Source organism: Dipteris shenzhenensis, chromosome 25 (genome assembly GCF_047967505.1).
Source record: "Dipteris shenzhenensis isolate YYH24624 ecotype China chromosome 25, Dip_SZ_1.0, whole genome shotgun sequence".
NCBI lineage: Eukaryota > Viridiplantae > Streptophyta > Polypodiopsida > Gleicheniales > Dipteridaceae > Dipteris > Dipteris shenzhenensis.
Genome location: NC_141620.1, coordinates 21,019,877 through 21,035,280, shown reverse-complemented (window position 1 = coordinate 21,035,280; position 15,404 = coordinate 21,019,877). Strand labels below are relative to the sequence as shown.

The following is a 15,404-nucleotide window of genomic DNA, read 5'->3' as shown; positions in this document are numbered from 1 at the left end:
CACCGCTGCATCAGGCCTACCCAGGGACGGGGCTCGTCCTCTAGGTCAACCGCCCCCCACCTCTAGCCTAGGCGCCCATTGCCGCGGGACTTTTGGAGGTTGGGACCCTAGAACTACCTGGAGATCCGGGACTCCTATCCTTTACCGTTGGAGGTAACGCTTATGGTCCTGCAGCCACGAAAGGGGGGTTTGATCAGCGCAGTGGGCTCTCAGACACGCCGTTCGGAGTTTCCAGTTTGCCTCCACAGGATTGGAGAAGTGGACCCCAGAGGTGTTTGATGCTATCATGAGAGACCAGATAGCACGCATGATGGATGAGTGGATGGGAGCACGGGGACTAGATCTTTGGTACACCCATGGGGTAGAGGTGAACTTCCAGCTGAGCTTCACGCGAGAAGTGCCGATGTGTGGTTTGGCGGCATGAGTTATTAGATTGCCGCTTGAGGCCACGGTGGATCATGCACATTACTGGCCCCTCCAAAAGAGTGTGGAGCGGTTTGGGGTGGAAGTCTCCTTCATGATGAAGTGGGCACGGAAGATCGACATTGAGCTGGTTTTCACCCTAGTACGTCGTCACACAGACACGGACTATTCGCCCTCAAAACCCCCGGCAAAGTCACTTAAGTCTTTCTGGAACAGGCACCCACTCACATGAGAGCCTTGTTCTGTGCACCCCCGTCCTCATGAGCTGGACCATAGTGAGTTGGAACGTGCACGGGCTCCACGACCGTGCTTGTAGTCAGCTGCAGTACCTGATACTTCGGCAAGAGTTACAGAGGGCCGTGGTAGGGTGGACAATGGACATCCTTTTGGTTCAGGAGCATATGTTCTGAGCAGTAGACATCAGACGGCATCACCACCTCCTTCCAGGGAGAGGTCCAGAGGAGTGGTCCCCTACAGTAGGACGGAGTGGAGGGGTGTGCATATCGGTTTCACAGACTTTAACTCTAGAGGTCTACGATCAGGGCGACCTCATCCCAGGATGGGCAGTTTGGATGGGAGTCAGACGGGAGAGTCCAGGATTGGGATCCTGAACGTGTATGCCCCAGCGTGCAGACAGCACCTCCCGGCCTTTTGGAGGAGTCTAACCGAGAGTCTTCCGGATATAGACTCCTGGATTGGAGGAGACTTCAACAACCTGGAGTTTTGGGAAGACAAGCAGGGCGGCGCCTCATTCTCTGAGATGCTAGCAGCAGAGCGTAGCACCTAGGAGCAGTTCATTTTCATGATTAGTGGCAAGGACCCGTGGCGAGAGCCAGATTTGAGTAGGACACATGGCAACCTCCTATTCTTTTTCGGACAGAGGAGACACGATGGACTGCTTGAGAGACTAGACCGTTTCTACGTTGGGGATTGGGCACTGCACAGAGGCGGCTCTACCGAGATTTTGGCAGGTCCACAATGTGAGACCACTCTCTCGTAGTACTTCATCTAGAGCTGCCCCGCCGAGGTCTCCCCTAGAAGGGGGTCCGCATTCCAGAGGACCTCCTGTAGGACGAGGAGATTCAGCAGGTCATGGCGGGGATTTGGGAACAGTCAGAGATGACACTGGGCGAGGGCTAGGCTTCGTGGATGGCCGACACGATCTACAGGAGCAGTGAGGAGTTACAGGCTCACGCCCTTAGGCAGAGGGGGATGCTTCAGGATCGTGAGCGGGCTTTGAGGAGGGACCTCGCCTCAATAGAGAGGCTCAGGGAGCAGGACCCAGGTTCTCAATGGCTTAGAGACAGGCTTGATAGTGCTGGCCTTGAGCTTCAGGACACGGAGATTCGGCGGGCTGAGTTCTCTTACCACTCTTCCAGGGGTGCAGGAGGACAGGATGACGAAGCAGTTCTCCAGATCACTTGGCCCCGATCGGTAGGAACACAGCTGTAGCGTCTCCGAGATCCGTAGGGCATCATGACCTGACCACAGGATTTTATAGCCAGCTCTTTCAAACGGAGAGGAAAGATGGCTTGACTCCGGTCTTTTTCGGGAACTTTTGGGAGATTATCTCCACCCCAAACCATGTAGCATGCCAGGAGATTTTTGACACGGGCTCCCTCCCTCAGTCCTTGAGTAGGGGATGGATTTGTTTGATCCTGAAAGGGGGAGATAGGTCAGACATCTGGCAATGGAGACCGATCATTCTGCTTGATACTGCTTACAAGATCCTCGCCAAGGTCTTGAGCTTGCGGTTATGGTCTCATCTTACCAACATCATCCACGACATACAGACGGGGTTTGTCTAGGAGCACAACATCTTGGACAACATCTTCACTTTTTGGGAGGCAGTGGATTGGTCCAGGGAGGAGTCACAGCTGCTGGCCCGTCCTTCTCTTGGATTTTGAGAAGGCTTATGACAGGGTAGACTAGTCCTTCCTAGAGGGCACTATGCAAAGATTGGGTTTCTCAGATAGGTGGATCAGAGGAATTTCAGTGCTCTATGCGGGGAGCTCCAGCCAGATGCTTATCAGAGGACACACGGGCGAGGCCTTTCCTCTCTCGTGCTTGGTCCGCCAGGGCCGCCCACTTGCTCCCTTCCTTTTCTTGTTTGTGGTGGAGGCCTTGGGCTACTACTTGAGATCACAGGTGGCGGGCCTCACAGGGTTGAGTTTCCCAATCCGATAGGAGGAGGAACTGTTTGACTCTGAGTTTGCAGATGACACGGCCTTGTATGTTGAGGGCACCATAGCGAGTTTGGAGAGAGTCAGGGGAGCCCTGGCTATCTACTGTGAGGCCTCGGGTGCGCGGATCAATTGGTCAAAGTCTATAGGTTTCTTTACGGACCATGAGGAGACACAGGAGATCCGTGAGTGGGGGACTGATTTTGGCTTCAGATGGATGTCGCGGGGCTAGACAGCGAGATACCTCGGTCGCCAGGTTGGTATTGATATTATAGCAGAGCAGCAGATCGCCCCGGTCCTAAAGAGTGTTCGGCGCAAGCTTCTCTACTAGAGCTCGGCCAAGCTCTCCCTAGCAGGGCGTGCCTTAGTGGCAAACCAGGTCCTTCTCGCCACGGCCTGGTATATCGCATCCTGCTGGTGCTTTCACAGAGGATGCATTGGGCAGCTCCAACCGCTAGTTCGGAACTTCCTTTGGGTAGGATTGGACGGCACGCGGAATACTAGAGCCCGAGTCGCGTGGCAGACAGTGATCATGCCACACGTACTGAGAGGCTTGGCTATCATAGATCCGGAGATGTAGAGCAGAGCCCTCTTTGGTTGTTCAGGGCCTCACTCTAGGTATTGAGCCTTGGAAGCTCCTCTTACAGTGATAGCTTCTCAGGAATACCCCACGAACCGGAGGACAGTGGCAGCCCTCACACAGGTGGATCTTCTTAGAGGCTCCCCTTATAGGGAAGGGTTCCCCTTTGATGCGGAGCCTTCACAGGGTCTGGCAGAGACTAGCAGGGGGTCTCATTCGTGATCCGTCCAGATGCAGAGAGGAGTTTGAGCGTCAGCCCTTGATGTGGCACCCAGAGATCTGCGAATAGGAGGTGCGTATGCTTGGACAGCGGACGCACATTGGTTGGGCACAGTGGGACAGCAGCCCGATTGGGTCTTTCAGTAGATGGAGCAGATTACCCATGGAGTTAGAGGTGAGGCTTGGCACCCTAGTGCATCTGCGAGAGGCCGGACAGAGGATGAGAGAGATCGACCTAGCCATCCCTGAGTCCTGGTGGGAGGGACTTCACGCTTGGAGGGATAGCATTTGGCTGGGGCAGTTTTCTCGGATTGGTGTCCCTTTGAGGATGATGATGCAGCGAGGCAGCACGCACCCCGGCTTCTACTGTGTAGGACCTGGAGGCCTACTCCACCCGCTCACTGAGAGGGACCTTAAGATGGATGGGAGTCTTGATGGGATTCATTGGTAGATGATCAGAGTGGTGGGACATTTGGGGAAGGAGTGGCACATTGACCCTCCGAGTATTTGAGAACAGGATGCCCCCAGATGGCGCCTCTGGCTGTGGGAGGGTAGACCCTTGAGGGAGGCTTCAGATGGATTCTTCGAGGTGGAACCCCCTCCAAGGGAGCGGCACTGGGTGACCTAGAGAGTGCCTCGGGATTTCGTTCCAGGTTTTGGACACGGCTATGGTCCAGTTTGTGGCTGAGGAAGATATCCTACTTCTTTTGGTTGCTCGCCCATGGAGGCTTGCCCATCGGATTGTGGTTGGAGCAGATGCGAGTGGAGGGGCAGTGCCATTGCTGCTCTGGTGGTTTCCTGGAGACGATTTTGCACTGCCTTTGGAGCTGCCGCAGAGCAGCGAGAATCTGGATGGGAGCCCTCAGGATCATGACCCGCATGCAAAGTCTCTAGAGAGACTACACTTGGGAAATGGTGGCATGGTTGACAGAGGGAGGACACATGTTCCAGATCGATGAGGTCTCCCCAGCCTACCGGATACAGGGTCAGAGCATATAGAGGATAGCGCTCCATGAGGCAATCCCTCCTGATAGCCTAGCTCCCCTCTCTCCTTTGGAGGACATCGTTTGGGAGGTGGTAGCCAGTATCACTGCATGGAACATTTGGGTGGCCCGTTGCAGTCTCGTGATGGGTGAGCATCAGGTTCCACCTTTGGCTACCATGGTCGCCATCATCTATACTCTACGCTCCACCTGGGAGCATGGTACGCCAGGCTCTAGAGCGACCGCTAAGCGGCGTGCTCGATTCTGCAAGGCTTGGCCTCAGGAGTCTTCTACATCTTCAGTCCGCGAGGGATTCATTGGTTGTATAGTTCCCCCACTTGGCTGTTAGCCCCAGTACTAGCGATTCCCTAGGCAGTGAGTTGGGTTTCTTTGGAACAGACGAGTTTTTCTTTCAGCCTTTTCGTGGTTTTTTTCCATACTCAGCACCTTTGGGGCTGCTGTTCTATATGAAGGCTTTCAAGCATTAATAGAAGGTTCTTCTCTTGGAAAATAAAAATAAAAAAATTAGAGTGGAGATTTTTGGATTACCAGGCCAGTGTCTTCGTTGTAGACAGATGGGTCACCTAGCCAGAGATTCCTCCCGCGGCCAAGGTCGAGCTCCTCCACCCCACCCCCGCAGAGCAGGCAAAGTCAGCAAGCCAAGCCCAACACCCCCCCAGATAGGAGCAGCAGGAGTCTCAAACCCCCTGGGTGACCCCTTTAGAAGGGGATTGGACCCAGTTTAAAAAGAAAAAGAAACCAAGCAAACAGGACCGAAAGTGCCACAGGCAGAGGGCTAGACGCAGAGAGAGAGAGAGACACTTGAGGAGGAGCAGCAGCAGGAGCCCATATGTGGAGACCCCCCCCCCCACGGCAGGCGCCACTGCTCATCTAGGTGATCCTCTCGTGATGGAGGCCCACCGTCCGCATTCACCCTTGTATCAGCAACGAGCCCCAAGAGATCTTGATGTTGCGATGGCGGAAGCTGCGGACGTTAGCTCAGCAGCGATTGAGGAGGAGCGGATTCAAAGCACCAGCGAGCCTAATCTTTAAGGGGGCCTGTGGTAGCCCCTACTCCCCCCGTCCCCCCCCTCCCTCCTAGGTTACCCCACCCCCTCTCCCTCCTCTCGCCCCTCCTGCTATGGTCATCCTCACCACTCGTCGCCCTCACTCTGCCACCCTCCCTCCGCCTTTGCCCCCCTCTCCACCTCCTTAGCAGGTTCTTCAACCTCCCTCCCCTCCCTTGCCGACAGGCAAGCGTAAGACAGCACCCCCTTCTGCTTCCTCATCGCATCATCCCGTTTCCTCTCTCCCAGAGGGAAGGGGCTTGTCCTCCCAGAGGGAAGGGACTTGTCTTCCTAGTCAGTAGCTCCCAATTTGTCCCTTACCGTAGGACTTCTGGAGATTGGGACCCTGGAATTATCTAGAGATTCTGGACTCTTACCCTCTACCCCTAGAGGTAACGCTTGTGATCTTGCAGCTCCAAAAAGGGGGTTTGATCAGCGTAGTAGGCCCCTACACACCCAGTTTGGAGATTCCAGTTCGCCTCCACAGGGTTAGAGAAGTGGTCCCAAGTGGTATTTGATGCTATGCTGGGAGATCAGATTTCACGCATGATGGATGAGTGGATGGGGCCACAGGGACTTGAGAATTGGCATGTCCATGGTACTGAGATGAACTTTCAGCTGTGCTTCATAAGAGAGAAGCCGATGTGTGGTTTGGCTGTAGGAGTTATCATATTGCTGCTTGAGGCAAAGACTGATTAGGCATACTATTGGCCACTTCAAAAGTGTGCGGAGTTGTTCGGGGTGGAATTCTTCTGCATGATAAGTGAGAATGAAAGATTGGCATTGAGGCGGTGTCCACCCTAGTATGCCAACGTACAAACACGGACTACTCGCCCTCCAAACCCTCGGCAAAGTCACGTAAGGCAGTTTTTCTAGAACAGGCACCCACTCATAGGAGAGCCTTGTTTTCTGCATCCAATGTCCTCATGAGCTGGACCTTAGTGAGTTGGAATGTGCACGGGCTCCATGACCGTGCTCGTAGTCAACCGTAGCACCTGATCCTTCGGCAGGAGCTGTAGAGGGCAATGTAGGGCGGGTAGTGGACATCCTTTTGATTTAGGAGCATATGTTCTCAGCATCAGACATTAGGTAGCGACAACACCTCCTCCCGAGGAGAGGCCCGGAGGTGTCCGGAGGTGTGGTCCCGTGCAGTAGGATAGAGTGGAGGAGTGTGCATCTCAGTCTCACAGACAGTGGCTCCAGAGGTTTATGATCAGGGTGAGCTTATCCCAGGACGAGCAGTTGGATGGGAGTTAGGATGGGAGAGTCCAGGATTGGGATCTTGAACATGTATGCCCTAGCATGCAAACGGCACCGTCCGGCCTTTTGGAGGAGGCTGACAGAGTGTCTTCCGGATGTAGACTCTTGGATTGTTGGAGGGGACTTCAACAACCTGGATTTTAGGACAAGTAGCGCAGTGCTTCCTTCTCTGAGGTGCCAGCAACAAAACGGAGCACCTGGGAGCAGTTCATTTTCATGATGAGTGGTAGAGACCCGTGGCGAGAGCTAGAGTTCAGTAGGATACCTGGCAGCCTCCTATTCTCTTTCAGACAGAGGAGACATGATGGACTGCTTGAGAGGCTAGACTGCTTCTACGTTGGGGACCGGGCATTGCACAAAGGCGGCTCTACTGGGATTCTGGCAGGCACCATGATGTCAAACCACTCTCCAGCAATACTCCACTTAGAGCAACCCCGCCGAGGTCTTCCGCAAAAGGGGGTCCGCATTCTAGAGGACCTCCTACAGGACGAGGAGATTCAGCAGGTCATGGCAGAGATTTGGCAGTAGTCAGAGATGGCACCTTGTGAGGGTTGGGCTTCATGGGTGGCCGATGTGATCCAGAGGAGCAATGAGGAGTTCTAGGCTCATGTCCTTAGACAGAGGAGGGCTCTTCAAGAGCGCGAGCGGGCACTGCGGAGAGACCTCGCTTCCATAGAGAGGCTCAGGGAGCAGGAACCAAGATCCCAGTGGTTTAGTGGCAGGTTTGAGAGCGCGCGCCTTGAGCTTCAGGACACGGAGATTCGACAGGCTGAGTTCTTTTATCACTCCTCTCGGGCCCAGTGGGTACAGTAGGGGGACATGATGACGAAGTAGTTCTTTCAGACCAATGAGCCTCGATCGGCGGGCACACAGTTGCAACGTCTTCGGGATCCGCAAGGCATCATGCACACTGATCTGTAGGAGATTTTAGACCTAACCACAGGTTTTTACAGTGAGCTCTTTCTAACAGAGAGGATGAGTCCAGCTTGTCTTGTGGCCCATGAGGAAGTTTCGGATCACGTGTCTTGTAGGATTTGTGCAGCAGTCTGGAGGAGCCTTTCACGAATGAGAAGCTTTGGGAAGCCCTCAAGGCTCTCTCAACCCAGAAGTGTCCTGGCGAGGATGGCTTGACTCCGGCCTTCTTTCGGAACTGCTGGGAGATCATCTCCACCCCTTTTCACCTAGCTTGCCAGGAGATCTTCGACACGGGCTCCCTTCCTTAGTCCCTAAGCAGGGGGTGCATTTGCTCGATTCCGAAAGGGGGAGATAGGTCATACATCCAGTAGTGGAGACCGATCACTTTGCTTGATACTGCATACAAGATCCTCGCCAAGGTCTTGAGTTTGTGGTTACGACCCCATCTTACTGACATCATTCACGACACACAGACCGGGTTCGTTTAGGAGCGCAGCATTCTGGATAACATCTTCACATTTTGGGAGGCAGTGGATTGGTCCAGGGAGGAGTCACAGCCCTTGGCCGTCCTTCTCTTGGATTTTAAGAAGGCTTACGACAGGGTGGACTTTGGAGTGGTCTTTCCTAGAGGGTACTATGTGGAGATTGGGTTTCTAGGACAATGGATCAGAAGAGTTTCTGCGCTTTATGCCGGGAGCTTTAGTTAGATGCTTATTGGAGGACACACAGGCGAGGCCTTTCCTCTCCCTTGCTTGGTCCACCAGGGCTGCCCTCTCACTCCCTTTCTCTTCTTGTTTGTGGCTAGTCTTTGGTTTACTACTTGAGATCATAGGTGGTGGGCCTCACAGGGTTGAGGCTCCCAATCAGACAGGAGGAGGAGCTGCTGGACTCGAGTTTGCAAATGACATGGCCTTGTATGTAGACGGCACCACAATGAGCTTGGAGAGAGTCAGGGGAGCCTTGGCTATCTACTGTGAGGCCTCGGGTGCACGGATCAACTAGACAAAATCCATAGATTTCTTCACAGGCTCTGAGGAGACATAGGAGATTCGAGAGTGGGGGAGCGACTTTGGCATTTGATGGATACCGCGGGGCCAGATAGCGAGATACCTCGGATGCCAGGTTGGTATTGATATTACAGCAGAGCAGCAGATCGTCCCGGTCCTCGAGAGTATTCGGCTCAAACTTCTCTACTGGAGCTCGGTCAAACTCTCCCTAGCGGGCCGTGCCTTAGTAGCAAACCAGGTCCTTCTTGCCACAGCCTAGTATATCGCCTCCTGCTGGTGTTTTCACAGAGGGTGCATTGGGTAGCTCCGACTGTTCGTTCAAAACTTCCTTTGGGCAGGATCGGAGGGCACGAGGACTACTAGAGCTCGGGTCGCTTGGCAGACGGTGATCATGCCACAGGCATTGGGAGGCTTGTGTATCATTGATCCAGAGATGTAGAGCAGAGCCCTCTTGGGCAAGTTGGTTATTTGCGGCCTCACCCCAGGTGCAGAGTCTTGGAAGCTCCTCTTACAGCAAGGGCTTCTTAAGAATATCCCATGCACTGGGGGGCAGTGGCAACATTCACACAGATGGATTTTTTCAGAGGCCCCCCTTACGGGGAAGGATTCCCCCTTGATGAGGAACCTCCATAGGGTCTGGCAGAGATTAGCAGGGAGCCTCATTCGTGCTCAGTCCAGATGTAGAGAGGAGTTTGAGCGTCAGCCCCTTATTTGGCACCCAAAGATTAGAGATCAAGAGGGCCATATGCTCGGGCAACGGACTCACATTGGTTAGGTAGAGTGGGACAGTGGACCGTCCGGCTCCTTTGGTAGATGGAGCAGTTTACCCATGGAGGCAGAGGCGAGGCTTGGCACCTTAGTGCATTTGCGAGGGGCAGGGTAGCGGATGAGAGAGATTGACCTAGCCATCCCTGAGTCCTGGTGGGAGGGACTTCGCGTGTGGATGGACAGCAGATGGTTGGGCTAGTTTTCTCGGATTGCTGTCCCCTTGAGGATGATGATGCAGCGAGGCAGCACACAGCCTGATTTTTTCCGTGTAGGACCTGGAGGCTACTCCAGGCACTCACTGAGAGAGACTTAGAGATGAATGGGAGTCTGGATGGGATTCATTGGCAGATGATCAGAGTGGTGGGATGTTTGGGGAAGGAGTGGCACATTGATCCTCCTAGTATCTTAGAGCAGGATGCCCCCAGATGGCGCCTCTAGCTTTGGGAGGCTAGGCCCTTGAGGAAGGTCCTTCCGTGATTGGTTCAATTGATTGTTAATAACTAATATGATTGGCAACTGGTACAGGTGATGGAACTAGTGCCAAGGATTGGAATTAGTGCAAGGGTACTGATCGAGGTGTCGCACGGTGCATAGCATATAGCCATGGGCGGGCCACTGATATTGTAAACCTTGGGCAATATTTGTGATTAAAGACATAAACCATGTTTGGATAAGCAAGCCCAAAGTGGCTTTATGAAAAGCATGGGACGTGATTCATTGTGGAAAGTGAGCCCAAAATGGCTTTGTTTTAATAAAAAATTTCTCTTTTTCCCCTCCCCCCCCCGCCCCCCCCCCAAAAAAAAAAGCTTTGTAAAAGTAATCCTTTACTTGGGGAAAATGATGCTTTTGGATGCACTATTTTTGGCTCTTTGCCTTGTAAATACCCTAGATGGGGAGCAAGAGCCACCATCTAGAGGGGCAGATTGGATCCCATTAGGCGTTGCTCTCTCTTCCCTCTCCCTTATTCCTTTATCCTTGTTCTTTGCATTATGATTTTTGTGACTCATCAATTTGTGTTATGGTTAATCTCTGATTTTTGTAACAGTGATATCAGAACTTTGGTACGCTCTTTGAGGGAGTAGATTGGGAGGTACTTGTGAAGAGAAAAGCCTGGGAAGAGTGCTTGAAGCAGCAGTCCCCATAAAGCTCGCATTTTGTATCAAATTGAGTGCCAAAGCAGCCCAAAGGCTAATTGAGTATTTTCAAAGGGCAAAAACAAAATAGATTTCTGTCGCAGAGCAGCCAAAAGCTGCGTGAAGTTCGTTTTTGAGACCAAGGCTGTAATTTCAGCAAGTTTTGGGCACCATGCTCAGCCTGCAGCCCAAAACGTGCACCAATTCGAGCGAGAGAGACTTTGATCAGCTTTCTTCACGAAGCGGCCTCAAACTTTGCTCAAGGCAGTTTCAGGAGCTTAGCAATGGGATTCAAGAAGCTCAAGGCCAACAGGTAAGCGGATGAACGGGGCTGATCACCACTTATCAAGGAGAATCGTCAAGCCGTTTGTCACATTGATAAGAGCTTGATGGGAGAGATGATAAGAGTATGAGCTATTATCAGAAGCCTCCTGCCAAACCACGTGGTTCATCTGAAGCCTCCTGCCAAACCACGTGGTGTAGGAAAAGAAAGGCAATTGTGCTCAAATTACAATAACCACACATTAATACCAATAACAATAGTGACATCAGTGTTAACATGGAATCACCCACAATACCAACCATCTAGCATGGCAAATCACAGTCTAGTTAGGGGTCCCCAAATAAACCATACAAAGCATCCAGTGGGACTCACTCCGGCCGCGTCCAGTGCGCTCTTGTGGAATATTTTGCCATAGTCACACTCAACTAAAATAAAATAATGTCCATAGCAAGAAATATCAGAAATACAATTTTCGTAACATTTAGCTTATTGGGAGGAGATTAGTTTTGATGGGACTAAGGGTTGGGAATCTCAAGACAAGGATGTTGGACTTCTACAGTCATCCTATCAATAGCAGCAAGGCACATTCTAGCGCCAATTGACTAGCAACTTATCTAACGCAGATGCTTGGGTTGTTGGGGGTCACTTATATGACCTCGAGTTTGTGGAGGGTAAGCTTAGTGGCACATCTTCTCAAAGAGCCCTCGAATAGAGTGTGGCAATTGGAGCAGTTCATCTTCTCTATTAGAGGCGGGGACCCTTGGCAAGAACCAGCTCTCTAGACTCCAGGGCAATCTCAAATTTTACTCTGGACATCACCTTGATCGCTCACCATTATGATTTATTGTAGAGAGGTTAGATGCTTCGATGTTGGGGATTGGGCCATACATAGAGGTGGTACCAAAGATATCCTACTAAGCGCGACGATGTCGCATGATTCGTGTCCTTACGGACCATCCATGCCAAGGGCCTCCCTAGAGGGGAGTGAGGATCCCCAATAACCTCTATCAGGAGGAGGTTAGCCAAGCCATCACACAGATTTGGATAGTGGGAGAGGCTCAACCACAAGAGGGATTCCCTTAGGACAGCAGATGCCCTTCAATAGAGCAATGCAGAGCTCCAAACGTAGGCACTTAGGGCAAGCATACCCTCTATGAGGGGGAGGGAGCCCTCAAGAGAGACCTTGCCTCCATGGAGGGGCTTTGGGAGAAGGAGCCTAGGTCACTGAGGATTGCAAACAGGCAGCTTGCGCTTCAACGATGGAGGAAGGCCGAGGGACCGATGGGTACAATAGGGTGACAAGATGAGGTGCCTAAGACCACAATCCCCAGATTGGAAGGGAGCCAGTTATAGTGGTTGAGAAATGAAGACGGCCAGATCCACTCTAATTTTAAGGAGATTTTGGAGATGACCACTTCCTTTTATAGGCACCAAGCTCCTTTAGTGGTTAGTCTCCACATGATGTGACAGTTACAGGCGCCTTTTTATGGATGAGGCCTTGAAGCTCTCCCAAAAAACTCCAAAACGGTTGGTAGAAATTCCTACTACGCCACTGGTGGCCCCTTCATGGTGGAAAAGCTGGTTGGGACAGAGGGAAATTGGATTGGGACCTCGGGAGGCTTGCTATTTCCTGTTAAGTGCCCAACCTGGGATGAAGTCACTTGATCCCACTGCACCTTACGCAAGGGTCTACCCTCCCATAACTAAAGGCGCCGCCTGAGAGAGCCGGCTTCAGTTCAAGACTCCCTCAGGCCACATTTGGGCCTGTGGGTTTGGATGGGACTTTTGCCTTCCTTCAAGATCCACTCTAGTCTTGCTTGAATCCTCACGGTCCCAAGAAAATGAACAGAACCAAGGGCCTTATGTGGTGGACAGGACCAGAAGGGAGTTTGAAAGATCACAATCCCTAGGTGTAAATACTATGCAAAGGAAGGTTGGAAAAGTGGTCAAGAGCACGGGAAAAAGGGGGGTTTGACAGCCCAAAACAGGTTGCTCAAAAGCCCAGGTGAAGGCACAGCAAGTGAAGAGAAGAAGGGACGAAAGAGGGAGAGGAGAGAATCTTTGCTTGCAGAACTTAAGCTGAAGGCTTCGCAAAATTATACTCTTGAACTCTGGGGCATTCCTCCAAGCAAGATCGCTTGTGAGATAAAAACCTAAATGGTCATGTGCAGTATATGAGTTTCAACCAAAATCTGAAAATATTTACCGAGTATTGTATGGAGTGTGCTCCTGTCATGGCTTCTGATCATCCAATTGGTTTTCTGCAAAAGAGTGACCAATTTATGGAACAAATCTCAGGTCTAGGTTAGAGCAACCCCATAGGCTTTAGAGATGCTATGTATAGAGACCTATGTCCCTCACATCAAATGCCCTCTCCAAAAGGGGAATCTTGTTTTAATCTGTCATGATTTGGTAGACAGGAAGTTCCTGGGTACTTGCAACTCAATTTGCTGTCTCAGTTTCCTATGGAAGCTAGATGCACGATTCTACAAAATGACCATGTCCTTCAGTTGGAAAGATGCGATATTTGCAGCTTATTGTGTCATGCCATACTGCATGTTTTTCTGTACTTCGTGGTTGGAGTTTGAATGCGCGTGCTTGAATTGGACTCGGCAATCTTATTTCAAAACTTTTATGACTGGATTCAACAAAGCAAATGTGTTTGCTGTTGAGCAGATAAACCAGAAAGGTATCAAGGTAACAGTTGTTTGCCCTGGTCCTATTGATACATCCTTGCCACAACCGCATGAAAAGCCAGCAAAAAGCAAGTTTCAGATATCAGAGGTTAGTTTGAACTGGAATTTTATAGTTTCCATTTTTTGTTCATGAGCATGAAATTGTGCAGCTTTTAATAGACCTGCCAGATCTGTAATAATGTGCTCTAGCTGTGTAATTTCAGACACGGATGCCAGTATCCAGGTGTGCTGAGCTTATTGTCATAGCAGCTACGCATGGTCTGAAAGAGGCCTGGATCTCCTATCATGTAAGAAAAATTTACAATTGTGTGGTTATTCTAATGAGCATGTAGCACAAAGTATTTGCCAAGCATCTATTAATCCACACATCCGATTACAGTTATCTTGCTATTGAAGGAGAAGGAATTTATTTGAGAGAGGAAAGTAAACCTGATTACTTCTTCATTTGATCCCCGTTTAATCACAAAAGCTGCTATTGTTTTGTTGATTCTGCAGCCAGTTTTGCTGGTGCTTTATTTGACCCAGTATGCTCCCTCAGCTGGGTATGCAGTACTTGACAAGGTATGACATTCAAACCCTCCAACTAGTCATACAGTGCATTTCAACTGAGGATCACCACATATTAGAAACAAGCTCAGTCTGGGTCCCTCATTGCATTGATTGTCAAAAGAAGGGATATGATCACTCCTGCTCTTGCAGGAAACTCATCGTGTTCCGTAGTTCACAGTCATCTTTGTGATTGCCTGAAGTTTTGCTGTGCATTCCACTTTTCTGGGGGAGGATCAGTGTGGGCTGCACAGATTTGTACAGATCAAGAGAGATCCAGAAAGCAGTCGTTATTGTCCTACTGGCACATTTCATCTTATGTTTCTATGTTCTAAGAGTAGGTTGCGAAATATATTCATTATGTCTGGAAGTCACTAATGTAGTGTGTTTGCAAGACACAGGCTTTTTTACTCTCACAACTGTCATTATTCTAAACTGAATCATGGACTAGGCAAGAGTTGCCACCTAATCTGGTAGGTTTGGTTGAATGCAGCTTGGACCTAACCGTGTCAAAGTTCCCAAGGGCAAGGAGGCATACAGTGCGAATCTTTTATTCGGTCAGAGTAGTAAGGACAAGTGAGTCTCCACTTAAAATCATCAGGTTTTCCCATGTTCAAGACAAGGTAGCAAAGCCACTAAAAGCCCTGTTAGAGGATAGGGTATTGAGGTACTTTGAATATTTATAAAGTACAACAAAAAGGTGGTAATACCACTATAGCCCTGCCATTATGATTGGTAGTGTAATTGCTTTTAATGCTTTAACAAAAATGTGATGTCATGGATTTCAATTCTATAGCCTAGAATATCCCCGAAGTCTCAAAAAAGTGAAGGGGGAGGAGAAGAGGGGTGAAATGGGAGAGCAGGAGGGGTGAAAAGGAATTGAAGGGTGGAAGATGGGAGGGGTGAAAAGGGAGGGGCAATTAATGTCAGGGGGATGGGCCCATCAAGTAGGGAGGAAGGAGGTGGAGTAGATAGGGGAGTGGAGCCCCTCGTCATAAATTTAGTATACTCCCGTGTTAAACACGTAATAAAGGCTACTATGTTTGGCGGCAACATAGGCGAGAAGCGTGGCAGGCCAGCTTTTCAGCTTGTAAATTTGACCTGAATCACAAATTAATCAATGTCTAATCCCTACATTACCAATCCAAAATACTAGCTATGTTTAACTTTGGTTATAGCACGTTGTGGAACTTTGGCCAAAAAACCAATCCGTATTTTGTTGTTCCTTAATTGGACCAAAACTTTAAACTTAAGTTGAGCTACAATACTTTGTTGTGAAGAGTATGTGACTAATCGTTCCTTCATGCTCAAGTTTAGCCATGCACCACCACATACGATAAG

The 15,404-nt window shown here is 50.5% G+C and overlaps 1 protein-coding gene across 2 annotated transcripts in view; it reads left to right on the top strand.

Moving 5' to 3' along the window:
* The window catches only part of LOC147885592 (NAD(P)-binding Rossmann-fold superfamily protein), a 57,302-nt gene extending 42,448 nt beyond the window's left edge, over nucleotides 1-14,854 (top strand). For both annotated transcript variants that reach the window (XM_087396296.1, XM_087396295.1), the window contains 4 exons: nucleotides 13,498-13,605; nucleotides 13,721-13,804; nucleotides 14,013-14,078; nucleotides 14,557-14,854. In XM_087396296.1, the coding sequence (XP_087252422.1) occupies nucleotides 13,498-13,605; nucleotides 13,721-13,804; nucleotides 14,013-14,078; nucleotides 14,557-14,643 (345 nt within the window). In that variant the 3' untranslated portion in view covers nucleotides 14,644-14,854. The remainder of the gene's footprint in view (nucleotides 1-13,497; nucleotides 13,606-13,720; nucleotides 13,805-14,012; nucleotides 14,079-14,556) is intronic.
* Nucleotides 14,855-15,404: the final 550 nt, after the last annotated feature.